This window comes from Orbicella franksi, chromosome 4, assembly GCF_964199315.1.
Source record: "Orbicella franksi chromosome 4, jaOrbFran1.1, whole genome shotgun sequence".
NCBI lineage: Eukaryota > Metazoa > Cnidaria > Anthozoa > Scleractinia > Merulinidae > Orbicella > Orbicella franksi.
The window spans coordinates 32,890,233-32,909,433 of record NC_138148.1 but is presented as its reverse complement, the minus strand read 5'-3'; the positions used below and the strand labels follow the sequence as shown (position 1 = coordinate 32,909,433).

The 19,201-nt window shown below is 40.4% G+C and overlaps 3 protein-coding genes and 1 non-coding gene across 4 annotated transcripts; 1 reads left to right on the top strand and 3 right to left on the bottom strand.

Annotated features, from left to right (window-relative positions):
• Nucleotides 1–366: 366 nt before the first annotated feature.
• On the bottom strand, nt 367–6,927 carry LOC145485439 (short-chain dehydrogenase/reductase family 9C member 7-like). Its single transcript, XM_081464108.1, has 3 exons — nt 6,440–6,927; nt 1,933–2,355; nt 367–732 (listed from the first exon to the last, which is right to left on the bottom strand). Exons 1-3 carry the CDS (start codon nt 6,789–6,791, stop codon nt 533–535), a joined length of 975 nt encoding a protein of 324 aa, XP_081320234.1. The 5' UTR covers nt 6,792–6,927; the 3' UTR covers nt 367–532.
• A 3,197-nt stretch (nt 6,928–10,124) lies between these two features.
• On the bottom strand, nt 10,125–12,294 carry LOC145485438 (adenosine receptor A3-like). The gene has a single exon (XM_081464107.1). The coding sequence runs from the start codon at nt 11,034–11,036 to the stop codon at nt 10,125–10,127; it is 912 nt and encodes a 303-aa protein (XP_081320233.1). The 5' UTR covers nt 11,037–12,294.
• Nucleotides 12,295–15,664: 3,370 nt separating this feature from the next.
• Trnas-uga (transfer RNA serine (anticodon UGA)) lies at nt 15,665–15,737 on the top strand. Its single transcript has one exon. It is a non-coding gene; the product is annotated as a tRNA-Ser (tRNA).
• A 416-nt stretch (nt 15,738–16,153) lies between these two features.
• Nucleotides 16,154–17,089, bottom strand: LOC145485437 (melanocyte-stimulating hormone receptor-like). The gene has a single exon (XM_081464106.1). The coding sequence runs from the start codon at nt 17,087–17,089 to the stop codon at nt 16,154–16,156; it is 936 nt and encodes a 311-aa protein (XP_081320232.1).
• Between the last annotated feature and the right edge of the window lie 2,112 nt (nt 17,090–19,201).

The window sequence follows — 19,201 nt, the reverse complement described above, 5'->3', positions numbered from 1 at the left end:
CGCCCGTAGCAAACTTCTTACTTTACAGGTGAATTGTCTCAACTACAGGCCAGTTCACCCGTAACTACTCAAACTCATCAATAATTCATCATGGTTAAACAAAGGAAGTCACGACCGTGACAGTGTTTGGATATCTGATCTCAATTAGCATAGCTTTTTACGATTTTGTTTCTCCGTTTTCTCCTTAGTTTTGGTTTCGATTGAGAAGATATATCAAACACTCAAGACAGTGTTTGACCACATTTCCAAACATCTCGAAGTTCGTCAAAAATACTCCGCTGCGCTTCGTATTTTCAACTCTCTTCTCGGTGTTTGGAGATGTGGTCAAAAGACCGTGTTCGATGTATTACATCAAGGGTCCATCAAAAATACTCAGCCGTATTTACAGGTGTTACGGGTTACGGCCCTTATTGACAGCCCTAAACAGGTTAACTCATGGTCTACAAACTATTAACACCTTGTGATGGAGCACAACTGGAACATCAAATTAATGTTTCATGTTCCTTTATGGCACTTAAATCCTCACAAGGACCTACAAAAGCAGCCCCAACACTTTATCTTGTATTTCAGATGGTAGATATGAAAGTGTTCTCCAGAAAATCTTGTGATCCCATCCTATGACATACCGCAGCTTAGGTCGCGTAGAGGTCACTGCATGAGTCAGGGCATTGACAACCTTGTAAATATTTGGTGACTTCAGCCTTGGCAAATTTGTTTTACAAGATAACTTAACTGAAATGGTGAAGGAAAAGACAATTAATTACACACAGATTGATTTTATCCATGAAGTGGCTGTGACGAGTTGTTATTTCTGAGGAAAAATCCAAAACCGAGAAATAACCAATCAGAGTCGTCACACGGATCTTTGTAAAGTGACATCATCAGTATGGAATTTTTTCGGGTCAAATCTGAGACGTCACTCCAACCTCCTTCCCAGGGAACGAGGGATCCGGGATCCCAGGATCTAGATTGATGTTGTAGCTGCGAACGGCGACAAACCATGGACAAATTCACTTCAACCAGAACGTTTAATTCACGATAGGCCATGAGAACAACTCACGGTGATGCCACGATATTACAACGGTAGAATTCTCAGGAAAACACTGACAATTTGAACTAAATCTGACCTAAAAACCGAGGTAAACTTGACATAACTGAGGTTTTAACTCGGTGGCCTCGTGGTCACCGTTCGAAGAGGTCACCTCCACGCATGCGCGAACCTAAATATGTCTTCACAGGGAACCCAGCAGTAACAGATGTCACTCGAGAGGTGGTACGTAGAACTTCACGCGGAAAGCGACGTCTCTCCCAGGGGAAGGGAATTCCACATAAAAAGGATGGGGGTACTCGTCACAAATATTGAAAAGAACTCCTAAAAGGTACCAAGATCCTCTTTTGTGGACGTGGGTTAAAATTGTTTTCACCTTTAAGAGGTACCAACGTAATCTTTCCGAGGAAATAAATGAATAGAACGCACCTCAAAGCACACAGATTTCAAAATTTTCCAGGCCCAGCTTCCATCCCCACCCCTCCCCTGCAGACGGGGTAGCCCATTGTGGCACTCTTTTGATTTCCCGCACGCACATTGCCGCCTTTAACGTGACCCAATTGTGCTCCGCCTACTTTACGATTTCCTCCTGCCACTTTATTTCAAATTGAAAACCCTGTCTCCTATCATAATTTTTTCTGCTCACTGCCCAAAAGGATACCGCAAAAGCTCCCCTTCTGGACCTTTTTGAGGCTGAACACCCTAGCTAAGGGGTACCCAAACTGCTTTTTAACTCCTAAAAGGTATGACAAGCACTCCCGTATTTTTTATATGGGGTTCCCGACCCCCCCCCCCCCCCACCACCACCACCCCGTGTCTCTTTCCTACGCTAAGAGAATCCAAAAAAGACCATCTAGAAATAAAGATCAAATATATTTTCTTACCTTTTTCAAAATACTCTATCCCGTAACTTTCTTTGGTGTTGGCGTCGAGGTTTTCCCACAATGCTTCTATACGTTGGACAGTCGTTTTAGTATCTGTTATGTTCGTTTTAAAAAACCCAGGCTCGATTATGTGAACTGTGACTCCAAAATGCCGCATTTCACGGCGCAAAGTATCCGAAAATGCTTGTACACTAAACTTGGAGATGCAGTAAGCTGCCGCTCCCCGGATGGCAACTCGTCCCAGGCAACTAGCAATGTTGACAACACGTCCCTTGGTTCTTTTGAGCAGCGGCAGGAATGCTCTGGTGACAGATACCATCCCCCAAACGTTAACATCAACAACTCTTTTCATTTCTTCCACAGTCTGCCATTCAATCATTCCGGGAAATGAAATTCCCGCGTTGTTTACCACTGCCCACAAACCTGCAAATACAACATGCGACATTATCGTTTGAGTTAGAGCAGTTAATTTAATTATCAAGACGGGCAGCCTCATTCACTCTCAAGTATGCCTGGTTTATTTAAATGGTCAATCTAACCGTCATAGTTATTTCACGTAGTTAAGCCTGATGTAACAGTCGAAACGTAACAATATTGTATATTTTTTTTGTTTTACTTTCTTTTTTCGGAATCACGGTAGTTCCACGAGCGACAATGCGCCCAACAATGGACGGGTAGGTCTTTTACTTTTGCTGCACGGCTCCATCTGAAAAAAAAAAAGGTTGTCACGTGACTGTCCGTACGTGAATACCTTGAAAAATAAGAGAGTAGCACCGTTACCATAGCTAGCTTACATCCTCGATTTTGGGCATCCATGTTATGGTTAATTGACAGCTGTCAAAACAAGCTATCCGCTGACCAGTATCACGTGACCATCTCGCGGGCTCAGGGTTTCTTGAAGTTTTCCTCTGACCAGGTACTGGTTTTTTCCATTGGATCGCAGGCTTCAAGTCGGGTTATTACTCTAGACGAGAAGGAAGGAGTACGTGCAGAGCCAAAACTTTGGCACTAATTAACCCCTGGCGTGTTGTTTCTTAGCTTTTTTTTCCGACATTTTCCTTTTACAATCGTCTCTTGGAAAATCCCTGATATATTGCATATGTAATTTCTACAAATTATCTTTGTTATGCTTATTGGGTATAGTTTGGTAAAATTAAACTGGAAAAAATAGCGAAACCACACGCTGAACAATTACATGCTCAAAGTTGATCATTTTTTTTAGTTTCTGATCCAAGAAAAAAATATGGCTAGTTATTGCAATCAGGAGCTCCGCTTTTTAGGTTTGGCTAAATCTATATTACCCGTAACAATGTTGACAATGTTTGTATGTATATATATGTATGACTGATTTATGAAAAACGTGTTAAAGACTTAGCATCAAAATCACCATATGCACTTTGATTTCACAACTCCAAAAGGCCTTAAAATCACTCCAAGAGATGAAAAAAAAAAAAATAGAGAGAGAGGAGAGCAAGAAATGCAGGATATTAGAGAGTGGAGGATAAAAAAGACTGACATTCCTTTTCATTTTTATATTGTCTACTTTAGAAAAAACGCTTGATTTCTTTAACACTGTTTTCATAAATCCAGACTTATATGTATACACATTTTATCGCGAACCACATTCTGTTATCTTTTTGTTGAAGAAAATACAACTTGAAAACTAAATGTTGGCATTTCCATTTGGATTTATTTCTATGCGGATAACCATTCAAAGTCGATGGCATTAGTACATCGACCAAAGCATCCCGCGTGAAAGCCTTTAGGCTTCTTACTGAGTTTCAAAAGGGGTGTCTTGAAAACAAAAACCCCCGTAAGACCCCAAAACTTGAAAACAAATACCTCCCATTTTTTACATATTTTTTGGGGGCTACTCCTCTCCTCAGTTCCCCAGGAAAATCGACCCCCCCACCCCCCCCCCCCCTCACCCAGAAAAATCACCTTTTCCTGGGTGAGGGGAAGGGGAAGCCGTTCTTGTAATTTTTCATGTGCACAATAATCGGAACAGTTTAAATTAAAAGTTTAAGTCTTCTGTTTGTACTCTCTCTTCCTTTTGTCACTTCCCCCAAAAATGTCTTTTCTGAGGGGTAGGGGTGGAGTTTTAAAATATGTACCACCCTCCCCTCTTAATCTCCAGTGGAGAGCACGAGGTTGACAAAGTGACAACTGTACTATACTCCCCCTCGCCCCAGTACTCTCTCCTTTTTCTTTCCACCCGACCTAAAGAACGTGGGAGGAGAGGGAATTTGGAAATACCAGTAGATCATCTTGGATTTTAACTGTTACAGCGCGTTCAAACTTTACTGAAACAGTAAAATACTCTGCTTTTCAAGGCACAATTTGTTAAAAAGCTCATTTGAATTCACTACTGTGACTCGCACCTTTACACAGACATTGTGAAGCTGTGAGACTTTGCGATGGGGAGCATACATAGCCTGGCGTAAAACATTTTGTAACCGGTGCCTGTGCTGTGCGTCACCATACACGAGCAAAAGTATACAGGAAAGCAGATCCTACCTGGGCTCTTTGGCAGACCAAATCATAAATCGCTTCCCGAGGAATTATGTCACAATACACGTCTGCTAAACTTTTCTAGTACCACGACACCCTGCATCGATCTCGCCTGTACTTCCTAACTTTTGGTTATTACTTAAGTTTGAAGATGACTCAAATGGATCTTTGCGCATTTTTCAATCCATAAATGTTTTCAGAAAATCGGGAAATTAAGTTCCCACAAAAATAAGTAACATTAAGGTAACTGAATCACACTCAACTGCACACAAACCCAGAAGGTTATACATTTTCGTGAAATTTCGTGCATGGTTTTGTCAATTGGTGAAAAAAGTTCAACACCAGACAAGGGTAAATTATCTTGCTTCCATGCTCATGGCTTAGCTTTTCCAATCAGTGCCGTTGACAAAGGAAAAAACAATAACAAGAGTAGCCTCCCCTCTCCCCTCCCGATTTTTCCAAGGGTTACTGGGGAGAGGAGTACCCTGGCCCCCCCAAAAATGTAAGAAGATAGGGGGTCTTTGTTTTCAGGTTTTGGGCTGGGGTCTTAGGGGTCTCAGCGAGTCTTTGTTTTCAAGACGCCCTTTCAAAAGGTCGAGTGCAAATATGCGAAATGTATTCCTATATTGTTCTGCTAGATGATCTGTTCCTTAAACTCAGAGAATTAATCAAATACAAGTTTTACTTTTTCCGTTTTTTGTTGTATCCGTCCAGTTCTTGTATTTTGTTTTGCGGTTTACTGTGCTATGCCTCTTTTACTCTGTTTACTGCATTTTTGCTCTAAGCGCAGTAATGCTTCAAGAAACAAGAATTCATTATTGTCGGCTTATTAGTCCGACAGCTTATTAACACCGATGCACAGTTCTAAGCGCAAGCAAAGCTGTTACGAACAAAAAATAGTAATGTGCTCATTCGAACACAAAATTACCTACTCTCGTTCAAGGATACCAAAAACGTTCAGTATACGTAATGCCTACCGCAATCTGACTCTCTAAGGAACAGACTTACTTGCTTCAAAACAACACCGTTAAAACAACAACAATAAAAACAGCTTCAAATCCTGTATTCGCAGCAACAATTATTAACAAAGTTATCTACACCTCGTTTCACAATCAAAGAAATACAGTACAGACATTATTGGCTTTTCGTTTCAAAGCCACAAGGTGCAAAGCTTACACGCTTATACAAGGCTACTAAACACTATGTGCAACAATATCCCTAAAGGTTATCTGTAGTTCACTACATAAGTTATTGGCGACTTCATTTCGTTTCAGATCACCAGAAGGCGGCGAAGGTTAAATAGATTTACGCCAAAGCAAACTAAGGGCAGCAGGGGTAGCACATTTAAAAACAAAGTCAATTATTTTGTTATTCGCACGAGAGATCCGCAAATCAAATCTGCAAATTTTCAAATGATAACGCCATGTACTGATCTGTCCATTGGCATTCAGAAGTAAAAATCACTTGCTTAAATTGTCTACACCGACGTCACAACCTAAATCGACTCATTTACTGTGTTTATTTTTTTTAAGAATATGCTTTATAAGAATATCGAGGCTGAAATTTGCGAAATTTTAAGAATATTTTTAGAATAAACCCGAGGCTGAGATTTTGAAAAGAATATATTTAGCGTGTAAAAAATTGGTAAATACATGCACAATACAATTATACGTTTTTAACTAAACCGTATAAAATTCTTCCCTTCTCTAAACGGCAAAACTAGCCAAAAAGCAACAAAAACAGCACTAGCTGTATGTTCGATGCTAAAAACATTTCTGCAAGAAGTTATGTGCGTGATAATGCCTGCAGGCTGGCTCCAAAATTACTTCAGCATCATCCAGACACCAAATACATTCGAAAACAATTTTGTCATAGGGTATAACCTAAGGATATTCACAAGAATATTTTCAGCCTAAAATCGGCAGAAAAATAAGAATATTCAGCCTCGGCCGTAAAAACAACATTTTTATGAAAAATAAAGAGTGTACTACAGTACCTTGGGAAGGCAGGCCTGATTTCACAACTTCTAAGGCTTTCTGAACATCACCGTCCTTAGTAACATCGAGTTTGAATGTCCTCAGTTCACGTGAACATTCCTTTGTCAGCTTCGCTTCTCCTTCGGAGCTGAGACAGGCGGCAAACACTCGCAAACCCAGAGTATCTAACTTCTTCGCCAGCTCGTAACCGAATCCACTGTCACATCCCGTGATCAGAACGGCTTTCTTCTCCAGATCCGCCACACGAACATCGCAGAACAAATTACAGGTAATGTACAAAGTAAGTACAAGAACAATGAGTAACAGGACGCCTTGAATGGAAAAAAGAACGCCTAATATATCACCGAACATGACGAATAACGGCCTTCGATTAACTCGAATGACTCGATGGGTGCACTAGCCTCCCACGCAGATGCTCTTAGGGCTCGTCACGCGTTCCTTCTCCACCAGGAAGGAACGCGTGACAAGCCTTGAGAGGCTACGAGTGCACTGATTTCGCCCAAACGTAACCTGAAATGTCACTCACCATCCTGAGGGCGAGATGACTGACCCAAATGCAGGTCACGAAATCAGTAAGCGCCAGTTTACCGGGTGGCCTGGGGCGAGCTAGGCTCATAATTCGGCGGTGAAAGGTTATAGGGAAGTGGGGAGGGGGGGGGGGGAGTAAAACATTGGAAATTTTTACGCCGTGCAAATACCGGAATATAAAATGTTTTGATATTGTAGTTAACCTCTAACCAAAAAGGACCACTTGAACAAGAAAAGCAAATTAAACCTGAATGTTTGTGAAGATCAGGATCAATCAAAGACTTGATAAACAAATCAAATCAAAACGATGCGAAGCTAATCAAACATCTGACATTGTTATAAGGCTGGAGTTTGCTGAAATCTAACGCGCGCTCTTTTGCTTGATTTATGGTCACGTGGCAAAGGCTACTGCATCTAAGGCCCCATTTATATGGTCTCGGTTGCCCAGGACAACCCTTCCCACGATTTACCCTGGCCGACGTAACATTTCATTTATTTCTTTGCAGAATTCGATAAACCATTTACATGAGGATCGCGAACCCGTCACGGGGGACGAGACTACTCGGGTGGGCGAGTTGTCTCGCCTCAGCAGGAAGGGTAACACTGGCAGGTGGGATGTAACACTTTAGTTCGCCTAACCGGGACAACTCTCAGCGGGGCGAATGTCACGTAATGCCCAGGATCTGGATTTAAAGCAGAAATTCGTATCAAAAAAGTAAAACATAGCACAGCATAGCACAGCATGGCACAACACAGCACAACATGGCACAACATAGCGCAATACGGCACAACATAGCACAACATGGCACAACACAGGACAACATGGCATGGCACAATATGGCACAACATAGCACAACACAGCACAGCATAGCACGACATAGCACAACATGGCACAACATGGCACAACATGGCACAACATAGCACAACATGGCACAACACAGCACAACATGGCACAACATGGCACAATATGGCACAACATAGCACAACACAGCACAACATAGCACGACATAGCACAACATGGCACAACATGGCACAACATGGCACAACATAGCACAGCTTAGCACAGCATACTGAAGAAGGGCTAAGCTCGAAACGTGTATACTGGATTACCAGAGAATATTTGACACTTGCTCATTCCTACTGAATAGCACAATATAGCATAACAGCACAGGGAAATTTCCATATACCTTATGGCCAAACAAAAGAAGTTTTGTAGATTGTTTTTCTTCAGCAGGTTTGATCTGCTGTCTTCTTGGCGAAGCGTCCAGGATAAAGTTTGTCATGACTCGCTTCAAAATTGCTATTTACTGGGACCGAGGGGCTTCTTAATTGCATGGCAACATTATGAGAACTTTAGAGGAATTAGCACGTCAACGCCATAAGCGGACGGACACCTTCGGACTTGGGGGGCGGTGACCTTATTACCCGAAAAAATTACACAATGCCCGAAGGCATGTGTTGTACAAACGCATTTATATCGCAGTAAAAACAAAAACATTCACAATTCTCATGTCTAGTGAAGCTATTATCATTTCAAAATTACAGTAGAATCCCGATTTTTCGAACCTTCAAGGGAAACGAAAATTGGTTCGAAATATCGGAGAGTTCGAGAAGTCTGGGGTAAAATTGCAGTGCTCGACTGAGGACAGGGAAACGACTTTTGGTTCGAGTTCGAGAAATGAGGGTTCCAGGAATCGGGATCATTTCCACTGTAGTTATTTTGAAACCTCATTCCAATCGGCTCTTTTCAAAGCCACCATAAAAAACAAAAGTCTTGGTCTTCGTTTGCTTTGATTCTTTTGTCATTGCTTTGTTGATGGAAATAAAATCCATCTCGTGGATTTCCACGATGCACATTTAAACGATATATGGCTTTTTTATTGAACAGATTTCCGGGATCCGGCTTAGATAATTTGATCTTAACTCCGTTTTGACAAGGCAAACGTCATAGAAAGCAGCCTACAAGCCTGGCTTTGACTACCTTTAAAATTGTTTTCTCCCGAGTACTTTTGCCCGAATCATCAGCGTTTCACCTGATAAATTTCAGAAATTTCTGTGACTAGGGGGCTGCAACCCCGCCCCTCCCGACCCGTACGCCTATGGTCAACGCGCAATCTGATTAACTACATAGCGGTGCTTTGAAAATGGCATCAGTGATTTCCCTTTTTCGTGAAATTTCTGAAATGAAACTATTTGTTTTGCTGTTTGACAGATCGGTCAGTGGGTTATCCTAAGACAATTAGACGGCTCTCTCTTGGTTGCTGTCGGCCGATAGAAACCTCGAGCTTACTCTCCAATAGAAGACAGCTTCATGTGACATGATAAAGGAGGAAGCATCCACAATATGTTATTTTAAAAATATTCAACACGGAAAGAAAGCTCTGTCACTTAGACTGACATGTTGTTTTACAGCAGGTGATAAATTGTCTTGAAGACTTCTGTGCGCACAGAACTTGAAGGTTTGAATTAATTATCTTGGCTAAAGCAAACTACTCACTAATTTTCAAAAGAGAAATAAGGAAATTGTTAAGACGGTTCCGGTTCCGAAATCAGTTCCCGATTTACAAACTGAATAGCAAGGAGAACCACTTTTCAAGTGAACAAAATTTACCGTAATTGACTGAAAATTTCGTAAGAAGCATAAACTGAACTTTTTATTAAAAGAAAACTGTTTACCTACCATTTCAAACACACAGGGACTAACATTGATTAAAATTAGTAATAGAAATGATGGGCCGATTTGAAATAGGCAGATTTTATTCTGTACTTTTCCATAAACCTATTTCAAGGTGGTAGACACACGGTCGTTCTATAGTTTGTTTGATTAGAACTGAGGTAATAATTAATGTTAAGCTAATGAAATATCCTCGAATAATTCATCATTTACTAACAATCACAGCAAACCGGTAATTGAAGCCGCTAACAGTGTAATATAAAAAGCCCTACATCTCGGGCCCCAAATTTTCAGTTTTTACCATAAATTTTAAACCTACATTACAAGGATGTTCTTCAACACAATGCAACTTATTACAAATTATATTTTTGTCAAAGACGCTTGCAGAAAACAACTTTAAAAACAGCGATACATTTGAAGCTTTACCGTTGTCAGGAAAAGAAAACGTATAATATAACTCAGCAATGATTGAACGGAGTGAACTAACTCGATAAACAGCAAATTGCTTCTCTGATTGTCTCCTTTACTGCTTGCTTCACTTCGCTTATCTTCCAGCAGTAAAGAATCGGGTTTAACGATGAGTTCAAGTAAATTAAAGATATTGCAAGTCCCAAAAGCAAAAAACTGGACGAAGATGATTTACCATAGTTAAATAAAGCTCTCACTATACCATATGGTAAATAACAAGCAACTAATGTACACTGCACCCACAGTGCACTGGACACTGCCTTTCTATATCGCTCTATGTTCAGTCGATTTATTTGGCCTGGTTGTTGGGCATGGCCCTGTACTTGAATTTGATGATGACGGAGTTTGAGGAAAATCTTTGTGTACGAGGCGATTGAGGTTACTAGACACAATGGTAAAACTATATAGCCATACCATAAAGTTACATGGTAATTTCTAAGGAATGATATTGACGCAGCAACGGACATAATCCAAAAGTTTGCTACAATGAGATATGTTCGCTTTAAAGTTACAACTTGTCTGTATCTCAGCCCTAACAACAGGGCGAGAAGTCTGTCCACACCAACTGCACTCATTGTAAGCAAAGATACTGAACACAAAGTATAGCTTACAATAACAAACGAGGCGTATGCGTAGCGACAAAGATTCAATTGTTCGTTAGCCAGAGACATCGAATAGACAACACTAAGAGGCCCTGTAATAAGACCAACGCAGAGATCAGTTGTGGCCAGACATCTAAACAAGAGTTTGGTCGGCGGATGAAGGGAAGACACCTTGCGAAGGGCAACGATGATCAGAATATTGCCAACAACTGCAGTGATGGACAAGAAAACGTTGAACGCTGAAAGATATGCCAACTCTTCACGTATTCCTCTAGCCCAGGTGAATGAACATAGAATTTGTTTTCCTCCACCAGTAAAATTCATTATTCTACAACGCGGGAATCTGATGACTCGTCAGAAAGCAACAGAGATCAAATAAGCTTCAGCTTCGTGCGCTGGATTTAAATTGTTATTAATGACGCAAAATTAAATTAACATCTGCTTACAGCTGTCCTATATTTATTGCCTTAATATAGATTACGCCCTTTTTTGATGCACTCTGGCATCTCTCAAATTATTCAGAATGGGCAAATGCATAATTTAAGAAAAATCGGGCGATGCACGCCGGATGTTATGCGCCTTGCTTATTTGGAAAGGTTTAAATCATTAAAAAACTGCACCAACGTAGAATAACTGCAGGTTATTTCTTGCACTATGATTAATAAGCTCGGTTCCCGGGGCAGGGGACTCCCTTATATGGCCTATATAGGCATGCACAGCCCCAAAGGGTAGGGTTTTTCAGCCGTTTTGGTTATAAATAGGGTATCGATTTTGGCCATTTTGGTCTTAAATGAGGTATGATTTTAGCACTCTAGTCTTGAATTGGGTATGTTTCTTTGAAGAAGCTACTTTTTCATCATTATCAATAAGAACGTTAACAAAAGCCCCTCATAATTTATGTTTAGGGCAACTGTGTCAGCCGCAAGTCCCGCAACGGTCATAAATAGGGTATCGAGGTTTTGGCCAGGTCATAAATCGGGTAGCAAAAATCGCAGATTTTGGTCATATACAGAGTAAGGGTTTTGGGAAATGGGGCGCACAACCCCACCCGACTTTTCTGGGGGCTCGTCTCAACCAAAAATTCTTCAGTTGAGTATTATAGCAAATATTAAATGTAGAAAGGACATCACCTCGGAAAAAATCCTAGTTCAAGATGGGATTTAAACCCACGTGGGTTCAAATCCCGTCTGGAACTCGGGTTTTGTCCGAGTTGATGTCATTTCAACATTTAAAATGAACCAAAAATTATCAGAATTTATTGGCTTTAGGTTGCCCAGTTAAGGTAATTCCTCTGAAATAAAAGTGACGATAGATTTTTGTTCAAACTTTGTCCACTGAATATTTGTCATATGGTAACTTCAATTTTGAAATAAAAAAGGGGGTGCCCATGCTCATTAAGGAGCAGTGAGGCATTGAAAATGCCCCATTTTGCCATTATTTAATGCTTATTATAAGAACGCATTCTCAGTAATTGTAAAATCTTTGTGAGCCCAGACTCATAAGAACACGCATTAAACTACAGTCAATACATTGTGTCGGACACAAATAAACATTTTAAGTTTGATTCAGACAGAAAGCTAAATCCTTGATTACTTTGAACCAAATTTCTTGACGTGGTTACCCAACTGCAAAATAGAAAAGACCACAGTGTATCTACTATTTTTCTTATTTATTCAATTTTCAGCAATAGAAATTAGATCAGTCTTTTCTCACGTAAAGCTTATGATTAGTTGATTACAATGATTGGAAAAAAATTGGGGTGCCCGTGTTCGTTGGTGAGCTAGAGCCATTTTTCAACTGACAGAGCTCAATATCAAGGCAAATCTGTCATGTTTTCAATATGCGGGTGCACGAGTGACGCCATAAATTATGCGCAGTAAGGATACGCGATGCAAATGTGAGAAATGACCTTAAGCTTGATCGAGACTTGCTGATAACTGACGTTGTGAATGAATATGATGTGCCTCAGCATCATGCCGAGGTTTAAAATTCAGGATAAAGTCAAACTTCACTTTACTAGCTGACAACTCCATAAAACACGGACAACTCTATTTTACAGACAGTTCAAACCACTATTCATATATGATCTCCACTATTACAGAACGCGTTCTAAAAACAAACGAGATGTTCTAAAATACAATTTCTTGCAAGAATTTGGCTATTCGGCGTTAATTTTGCCATAAAGAAATTACCAATCTGGCACAAAATGACGCTTTGCCGTGGACCATTATTTTGACAGACTGGTAAAAAGTTTGCGCGCTTTTGCCTTAACGGCATACATATTGCCAAACGAAGACGAAATGTCAGCTGGTAAAAATGTAGCCAAACCCTAAGCAATTTGACAGAAGCGATGCTATAAGAAAAATTATGGCACAAATTTACTAAAACACTAATACATTTAGCCAAACCTGTTGGTAAAAATCAAAAGTGGCAAGAACTCATTATTATTATTGCTGATTATTTGCCAAAAAATGTCTGATACGTGAATACCGAAAATGTCGATATATTTGCAAAGTTAGGAAAGAATACATAGGGTACAAAGATTTGACGGTTTCTTACGAAACTTAGCCAAAAATTTTCTTGATTATCAAAGCCCCAGAGCGTGTAAGGCTTTTTTGCTGTTTCAAGTAATATATCAGTTCGAAAGACCGTGTTTGACCACATTTGCAAACACCAAGAAGAGAGTTGAAACGCGTAGCGGAGTATTTTTGACGAATTTCGAGGTCTGCGAATCCACTCGGCTATCGCCTCGTGGATCCACATCTACCTTGACATTGTTATGACGAAATTCATAACCAATAACAGGACTGACTTACTTGACTTAAACACTTTCACCCCTTGGGGGTCATAGGTCCCTAAGGAAGTCTCTCCACCCCTCTTTGTCTTGTGACGGTTTTTTTAGCTGTTGCCAGTTCAAGTGAAGCCTGCCCTCTCTCATCTCCCTCTGCACTCATTGACCGTCGCCAGCTGTTCCTTGGCCTCCCTCTCTTCCGCTTCCCCTGTGGGTTCCATCTCAAGGCCTAGTTGATAGTGTTGGTATTTGGATTGCGCAAAGTGTGACCCAGCCATCCCCAGCGTCTTCTCTTGATCTTCAATCCCATTTTCTCTTGTCCTGTTGTTTGCCATAGGTCTTCGTTTGCGATGGCATCTGGCCAATAAACTCTTGGAGTTGTTCGGAGACACTTATTTTCGAAAGTCTGGGTCTTTCTTTGGTTGTTCTCCAGGTTTCAGAACCACATAAGAGTATTGATTTGACACTTGTGTTGAAGATACGAAGCTTAGTCTTTCTGCCTAACAGTTTAGACCTCCATACTGGACTTAGACAGAAGAAAGCTGTCCTTGCCTTTCCTAGTCTTCCTGGACAACAGGACAGACGCATGAAAAACTGACGTCAATTTGTTAAATCGCAGGCAATTCCCAGGTGAACTTACCTATATCAACTAAAAGTTTATAATTTTTACCTAAATTAATTTTGACTTTGTTTTGTAGATTGTTTCCCTCAAGCAGGTTTGAGCTGTCGTCTTGGCCAGGCGAAAAATAAGGACCGCGTGTTTGCCTTCCAGGATGAAGTTTGAGACAATCGATGAACGCTTTAGGCTCGATTTCCGCCGCTCTCTCGTGAACAGCGGTTGGTAATCGAGCGTCTAATCTCTTCCGAGTTGCTATTCACCAGAAGGGGCTTCTAAGCTGCGCTATCAGCAATATAGGGACGTTACAGAAAAAATAATATCAGCATAACCCACTGACCGACTCTCAGGGAAACGCGCAATCTGATTGGCTACACATGAGCGCTTTAAAATTGGCATCGACTTCCCTTTTTCTTGAAATTTCTGAAATGAAAATATAGTGGAAACCCGCCTTGGGGTCACATTTTTTTATCCCAGCGAAACACCCATACAGCACAGCTACTTACACTAATTACAATACCACTATTTACGCTACACTACACTACTTACAATATAAAACAGTACATGTTGTTGGGACTATTACACTGAATTAATATTTTCTCTTTTTTCATTTAAGTTATGCCGGCAGTTATAATTACTCTCCGTCGAAGTTATTTCACATCAATTATACACGGTAATATGGTATTTTTAAATTTGTCGACAAAAAAAGAGAGTTCTGTCAATTAGACGGACGTGTTGTCTAATACAGCAGGGGATAAATTGACTTGAAAACTTCCTGTGTACTCAGACCTTATGTTCAGAGTCAACTACTAACTAAACACTCACAGGAGAAATTACTTTCCAAAGTACAAACTGAATATATAAGCAAGTAAAAATTAATGATATAATGTCCCGACGTTTCGGCGTCATCATGACGCCATTATCCATGAATGAATAAATGAGAGCGAGTTCAAAAGAGGTAAGACCTGTAGATTTACATAAATGCAGTTGAGTTAGACAAGTAGAGCAACTTTTCAAAAGATCAAAAATTTAAACAACGTAATTTACTGATAATCTCGTAAGAATGATAAATTTTTATTTTAAAAGTTCCTCTTTTCCTACTGTTTCGAAGACACTGAAAATGGTTATTAAGCGGGCTGTTATTTTCATCGGTGGAAATTTTTTTCGCATCTGCTTAATAAACAATTATTCACCGAAGTGGAGGTGAATAATACTTTGCTATTTATTACCTCCGGGTTAACCAATCAAAACGAGAGAAAAGCCTTATTCAGTTGTGTGGGAGTACTAAAACATGCCAAAACTCAAAAAGGTTTCTGCACGTACAGGGCGTTGTATTATTTATTAGTAATTTCCACTCTATTTCGGTTGCAAATGACGTGTTTGAAATAAACAGTTTTTCCACCTGCCTTTTTCCCTAAAGTGGTTGTTTAACGTCAATAACGCTTAAGCTTTTATACATACACCGTATAGTATCACAAGTTACGAAAATATAACCCTACAATTTTAGTTGGAGGCAGCGTGGCCGAGGCAGCGTGGCCGAGTGGAGGCGGCGTGGCCGAGTGGTTAGGGCGCCGGACTTGAAATCTGGAGGTCGCGGGTTCAAGTCCCGCTCTGACCACTTAGCTGGAGTTGTTTCTCGGTAGACCCTAATTCAACTCCTCGGTCATGCTTGTAAATAGCCAACTGACCTGCCTCCCGCCGCCGGGTTGGGATTTTCAAGCCTATTACGTTTAGTTGATATATTTCTTTCTTTCATTTAAAGTAGCATGCCTGTGAACCAGCTGGTTGTAGCTAAGCGCATTGACCACTATAAACAACAACATTTGAACATTTGAACATTTTGAACATTTGAACAGTTTGTACTTTAAATTTCTAACCTGCAATGTATTACATAAACTTCCTCCAGTACAAAGCACAAAACTATATTTTGTCAAAGCAGCGTGAAGAAACAACTTTTAATACTGCAATATCAATTTGAAGCGTTACCGTTGTAAGGAAAAATACATGTTTAAACCGGCTCTAATGACTGCTGAACTAACTCGATACACAGCAAAGCGCTTCTCTGATTGTCTCTTTTACTGCTTGCTTCACTTCGCTGATCTTCCAGCAGTAAAGAATCGGGTTTAACGATGAATTCAGGTAAATCAAAGTCGATGAAGCATCCAAAATGAGAGAACTGGATGGAGATGTATTACTCTCATCTACTAAAGCTCGCACTATGGGAAATGGTAGATAACAAGCAACTAATGTACACTGCACCCACAGTGCACTAGACACTGCCTTTCTGTATCGCTCTATGTTCAGTGGAACAGGTTGGCCTGGTTGTTCGTGTTGGACATGGCCCTGTACCTGAGTTTGATGGTGACGGAGCTTAAGGAAAATCTTTGTGTATGAGACGATTGACGTTACAAGACATAAAGGAATAAGTATAAAGCCATACCAAATAGGTATAAGGCGATTTAAAAGGTACAACATCGAAGATACAGTGGACATAATCCAAAAGAGTACTACAATCACATATGTTCGCTTTAAAGTTACAACTTGTCTGTATGTCAGCCCTAACAACATGGCGAGAAGTCTGTCCACACTTATTGCACTCGCTGTAAGCAAAGATATTGAAGACAAAATGTAGCCCGCAAGAACACTAGACACAACTGTGTAGTGACAAAGTTTCCATTGTTCATGAGTCAGAGACATCCAATAGACAATACTGAGAGGCTCTGTAATAAGACCAACGCAGAGATCAGTTGTGGCCAGACATCTAAACAAGAGTTTGGACGGCGGATGTAGGGAAGACACCTTGCGAAGGGCAACGAGGATCAGAATATTGCCAAGAACTGCAGTAATGGACAGAAAAATGTTGAACACTGAAAGATATGCCAACTCTTTATGTATTCCACTTGCCCAAGCGGACGAACATCGAAGTTGTAGAACTGCTTGAGTTTGCTTTCCGCCGCCAGTAGAATTCATTATTCTGTAGTGCGAAGATCTGCAGTTTTAACAACAGATGTTTCTTCAGCATTCACACAGGATCAAATAAACTTTAGCTTCGAGGCCTGAATTTAAATACCTACTTACTGTAGTCACTCCAATTAAGTTTTTCAACAAATTGTCTCTGAAATTATTCAGAACGGGAAAACTACATATTTAAAGTTAAGAAAAAGCAGATGACGAATGCCGGCTGTTGTGCACGTTACAAATCATTATACCGACTTCCCTAACCTAGAATAACTGAAAGTTATTTCTTGGAAATATGATCAAAAATCTCGGCGAAATTAAACACTATTAGGAATTATCGGTTTTAGGTTTTTCAGTTGATAAGAGACGTGCTGATAACTGACGACGAAACTGAATATTACGTGCCTCGGCTTCAAGTTGAAGCTTAAATTTTAATTCAACCGTCTCTTTATACAGACAACTTCATAATACGGACTTCAGCTTCGTGCTCTGAATTCAAATACCTACTGAATTGTTGGCTTAACATTAGAAGCTAAGTTAGCTTCAAGTAGGCACTTGACTGAAGAGCTCTTCGGAAAATCTCAAGTCGCACTTTAGAAAAGTTGGCTTCACACTGATGACAAAGTATATTACTTCAAGCAAAAGCTTTAAACTTTTTTTTTTGCGGTGAAATCGTCATGCATATCACAAATGCGATTGTTCGGCAGCAAAATAGTGAAACCTTTGCAACGGAAGAGAGTTTTTGTCGTTTCCTATTTAAAGTGCTTTTTGAACCTTAGAAGAAATACATATTGGTACTCTGTTGTTAAGGAGTGCATAGCACAAGCAGCATCTTCTGTATTTCTCTAGAATGGCTCAACAGCGCGTATGGCTTAAGCTAACAGAGACATGAGCTAACAGAGACATGTTGTTTGAGGAAAATGCATTTCCTTGAGACTCGTCCAATGTTCAACGGTGAGTTGTTCGAGTGCAAAGAAATTACCTGTATGACCTGATTGAAAATTGAAACAGTAGCCTGTTTGCAATTTGCAGAACTGACGGCATTTGGCGTCGGATGATGTGAAAAGCGATGGTTTAGGCGGCTATCTCTGAAAATGAAATTCAAATTCAGTTTAACCATTTGTATCGACTTTTCTTACCTTTCTATGTATGCTTATCTAAAAGAATGTTCCATGGAGTCCACCAATTTCTAACCATCCATTTTGAATTTTTCGAGCGATCTCAGCTGGCAAGTTGTTTATCGGTCCGTTCATCAGAATCGCTGCACATCGCGTACAGTTGACTTCCATTTCATTTTGTCAAGTGTGTTCTCAAGTGTGGTGTAGACCATACTTGGCGGCGCACTTCGGCTGGCTTCCTTGAACTACGAACATTTCCATGGTCACTAAGTAAAGTCCAAGTAAGTACATTTTACCCCTTCACACTCAAAGTAGGTTCCAAGTGCACTTAGATTACACTCACAAGATCTAGTGTGAAGCCAAGAAATTAACACCTGCGTAGAACTATCTTTTATCTTCCCCGGTATAAACTAAATATGTCAAGTTTTACTGCAAACTGTTACCTTCTAAAATAATCAGAACGGGAAAAAATGAATATTTTAAGACAAATCGGGCGATACGCACCGGCGTGTTAAGCCCAATACACACGAAGGGTTTTTCTCCTGGGTTTTGCTCCAGGGGCACGCTCCGGGAGCAAAGCTCCTCCGTGTGTATCAACGATTTCATAATGCTCCACAACATTAAACCGGTTAAATATTTGGGAGCAAGATCCCGGGGCAAATTGAACAAACTTGAAAACGCTCCCTCGTGTTGTACCATAATATGGAGCAAGCTCCCACACTATGTTCCTCAGTGTGTTCTTGTCGTGCAAATTGACCCTGGAGCATGCTCCTGGAGCAAAACCCCTCGTGTTAAACGGCCATTATGTGTGGTTTAGATACTTGGAAAGCCGGTTTAAATCATTAAAACCTACCCTAACCTAGAATAACTGCAGGTTATTTCTTCAATACGAGTAATAACCTCGGCTGAACTAAAAAAGTATTAGAATTAGGTTTTGAATTAAAGATAAAGTCAAACTACTTTTACGTACAACTCCACCAAACACGGACACCTCTATTTTACAGAC

Bases quoted from the DNA above. Each gene is read 5' to 3' on its own strand.
- LOC145485437 (XM_081464106.1), bottom strand. From the start codon at position 17,089: ATGAATTCTACTGGCGGCGGAAAGCAAACTCAAGCAGTTCTACAACTT.
- LOC145485439 (XM_081464108.1), bottom strand. From the start codon at position 6,791: ATGTTCGGTGATATATTAGGCGTTCTTTTTTCCATTCAAGGCGTCCTG. The intron at 2,356-6,439 runs GTACTGTAGTAC...TTGTATTTGCAG, and splicing joins ATCAGGCCTGCCTTCCCAAG to GTTTGTGGGCAGTGGTAAAC. The intron at 733-1,932 runs GTAAGAAAATAT...TCACCATTTCAG, and splicing joins GATAGAGTATTTTGAAAAAG to TTAAGTTATCTTGTAAAACA.
- LOC145485438 (XM_081464107.1), bottom strand. From the start codon at position 11,036: ATGAATTTTACTGGTGGAGGAAAACAAATTCTATGTTCATTCACCTGG.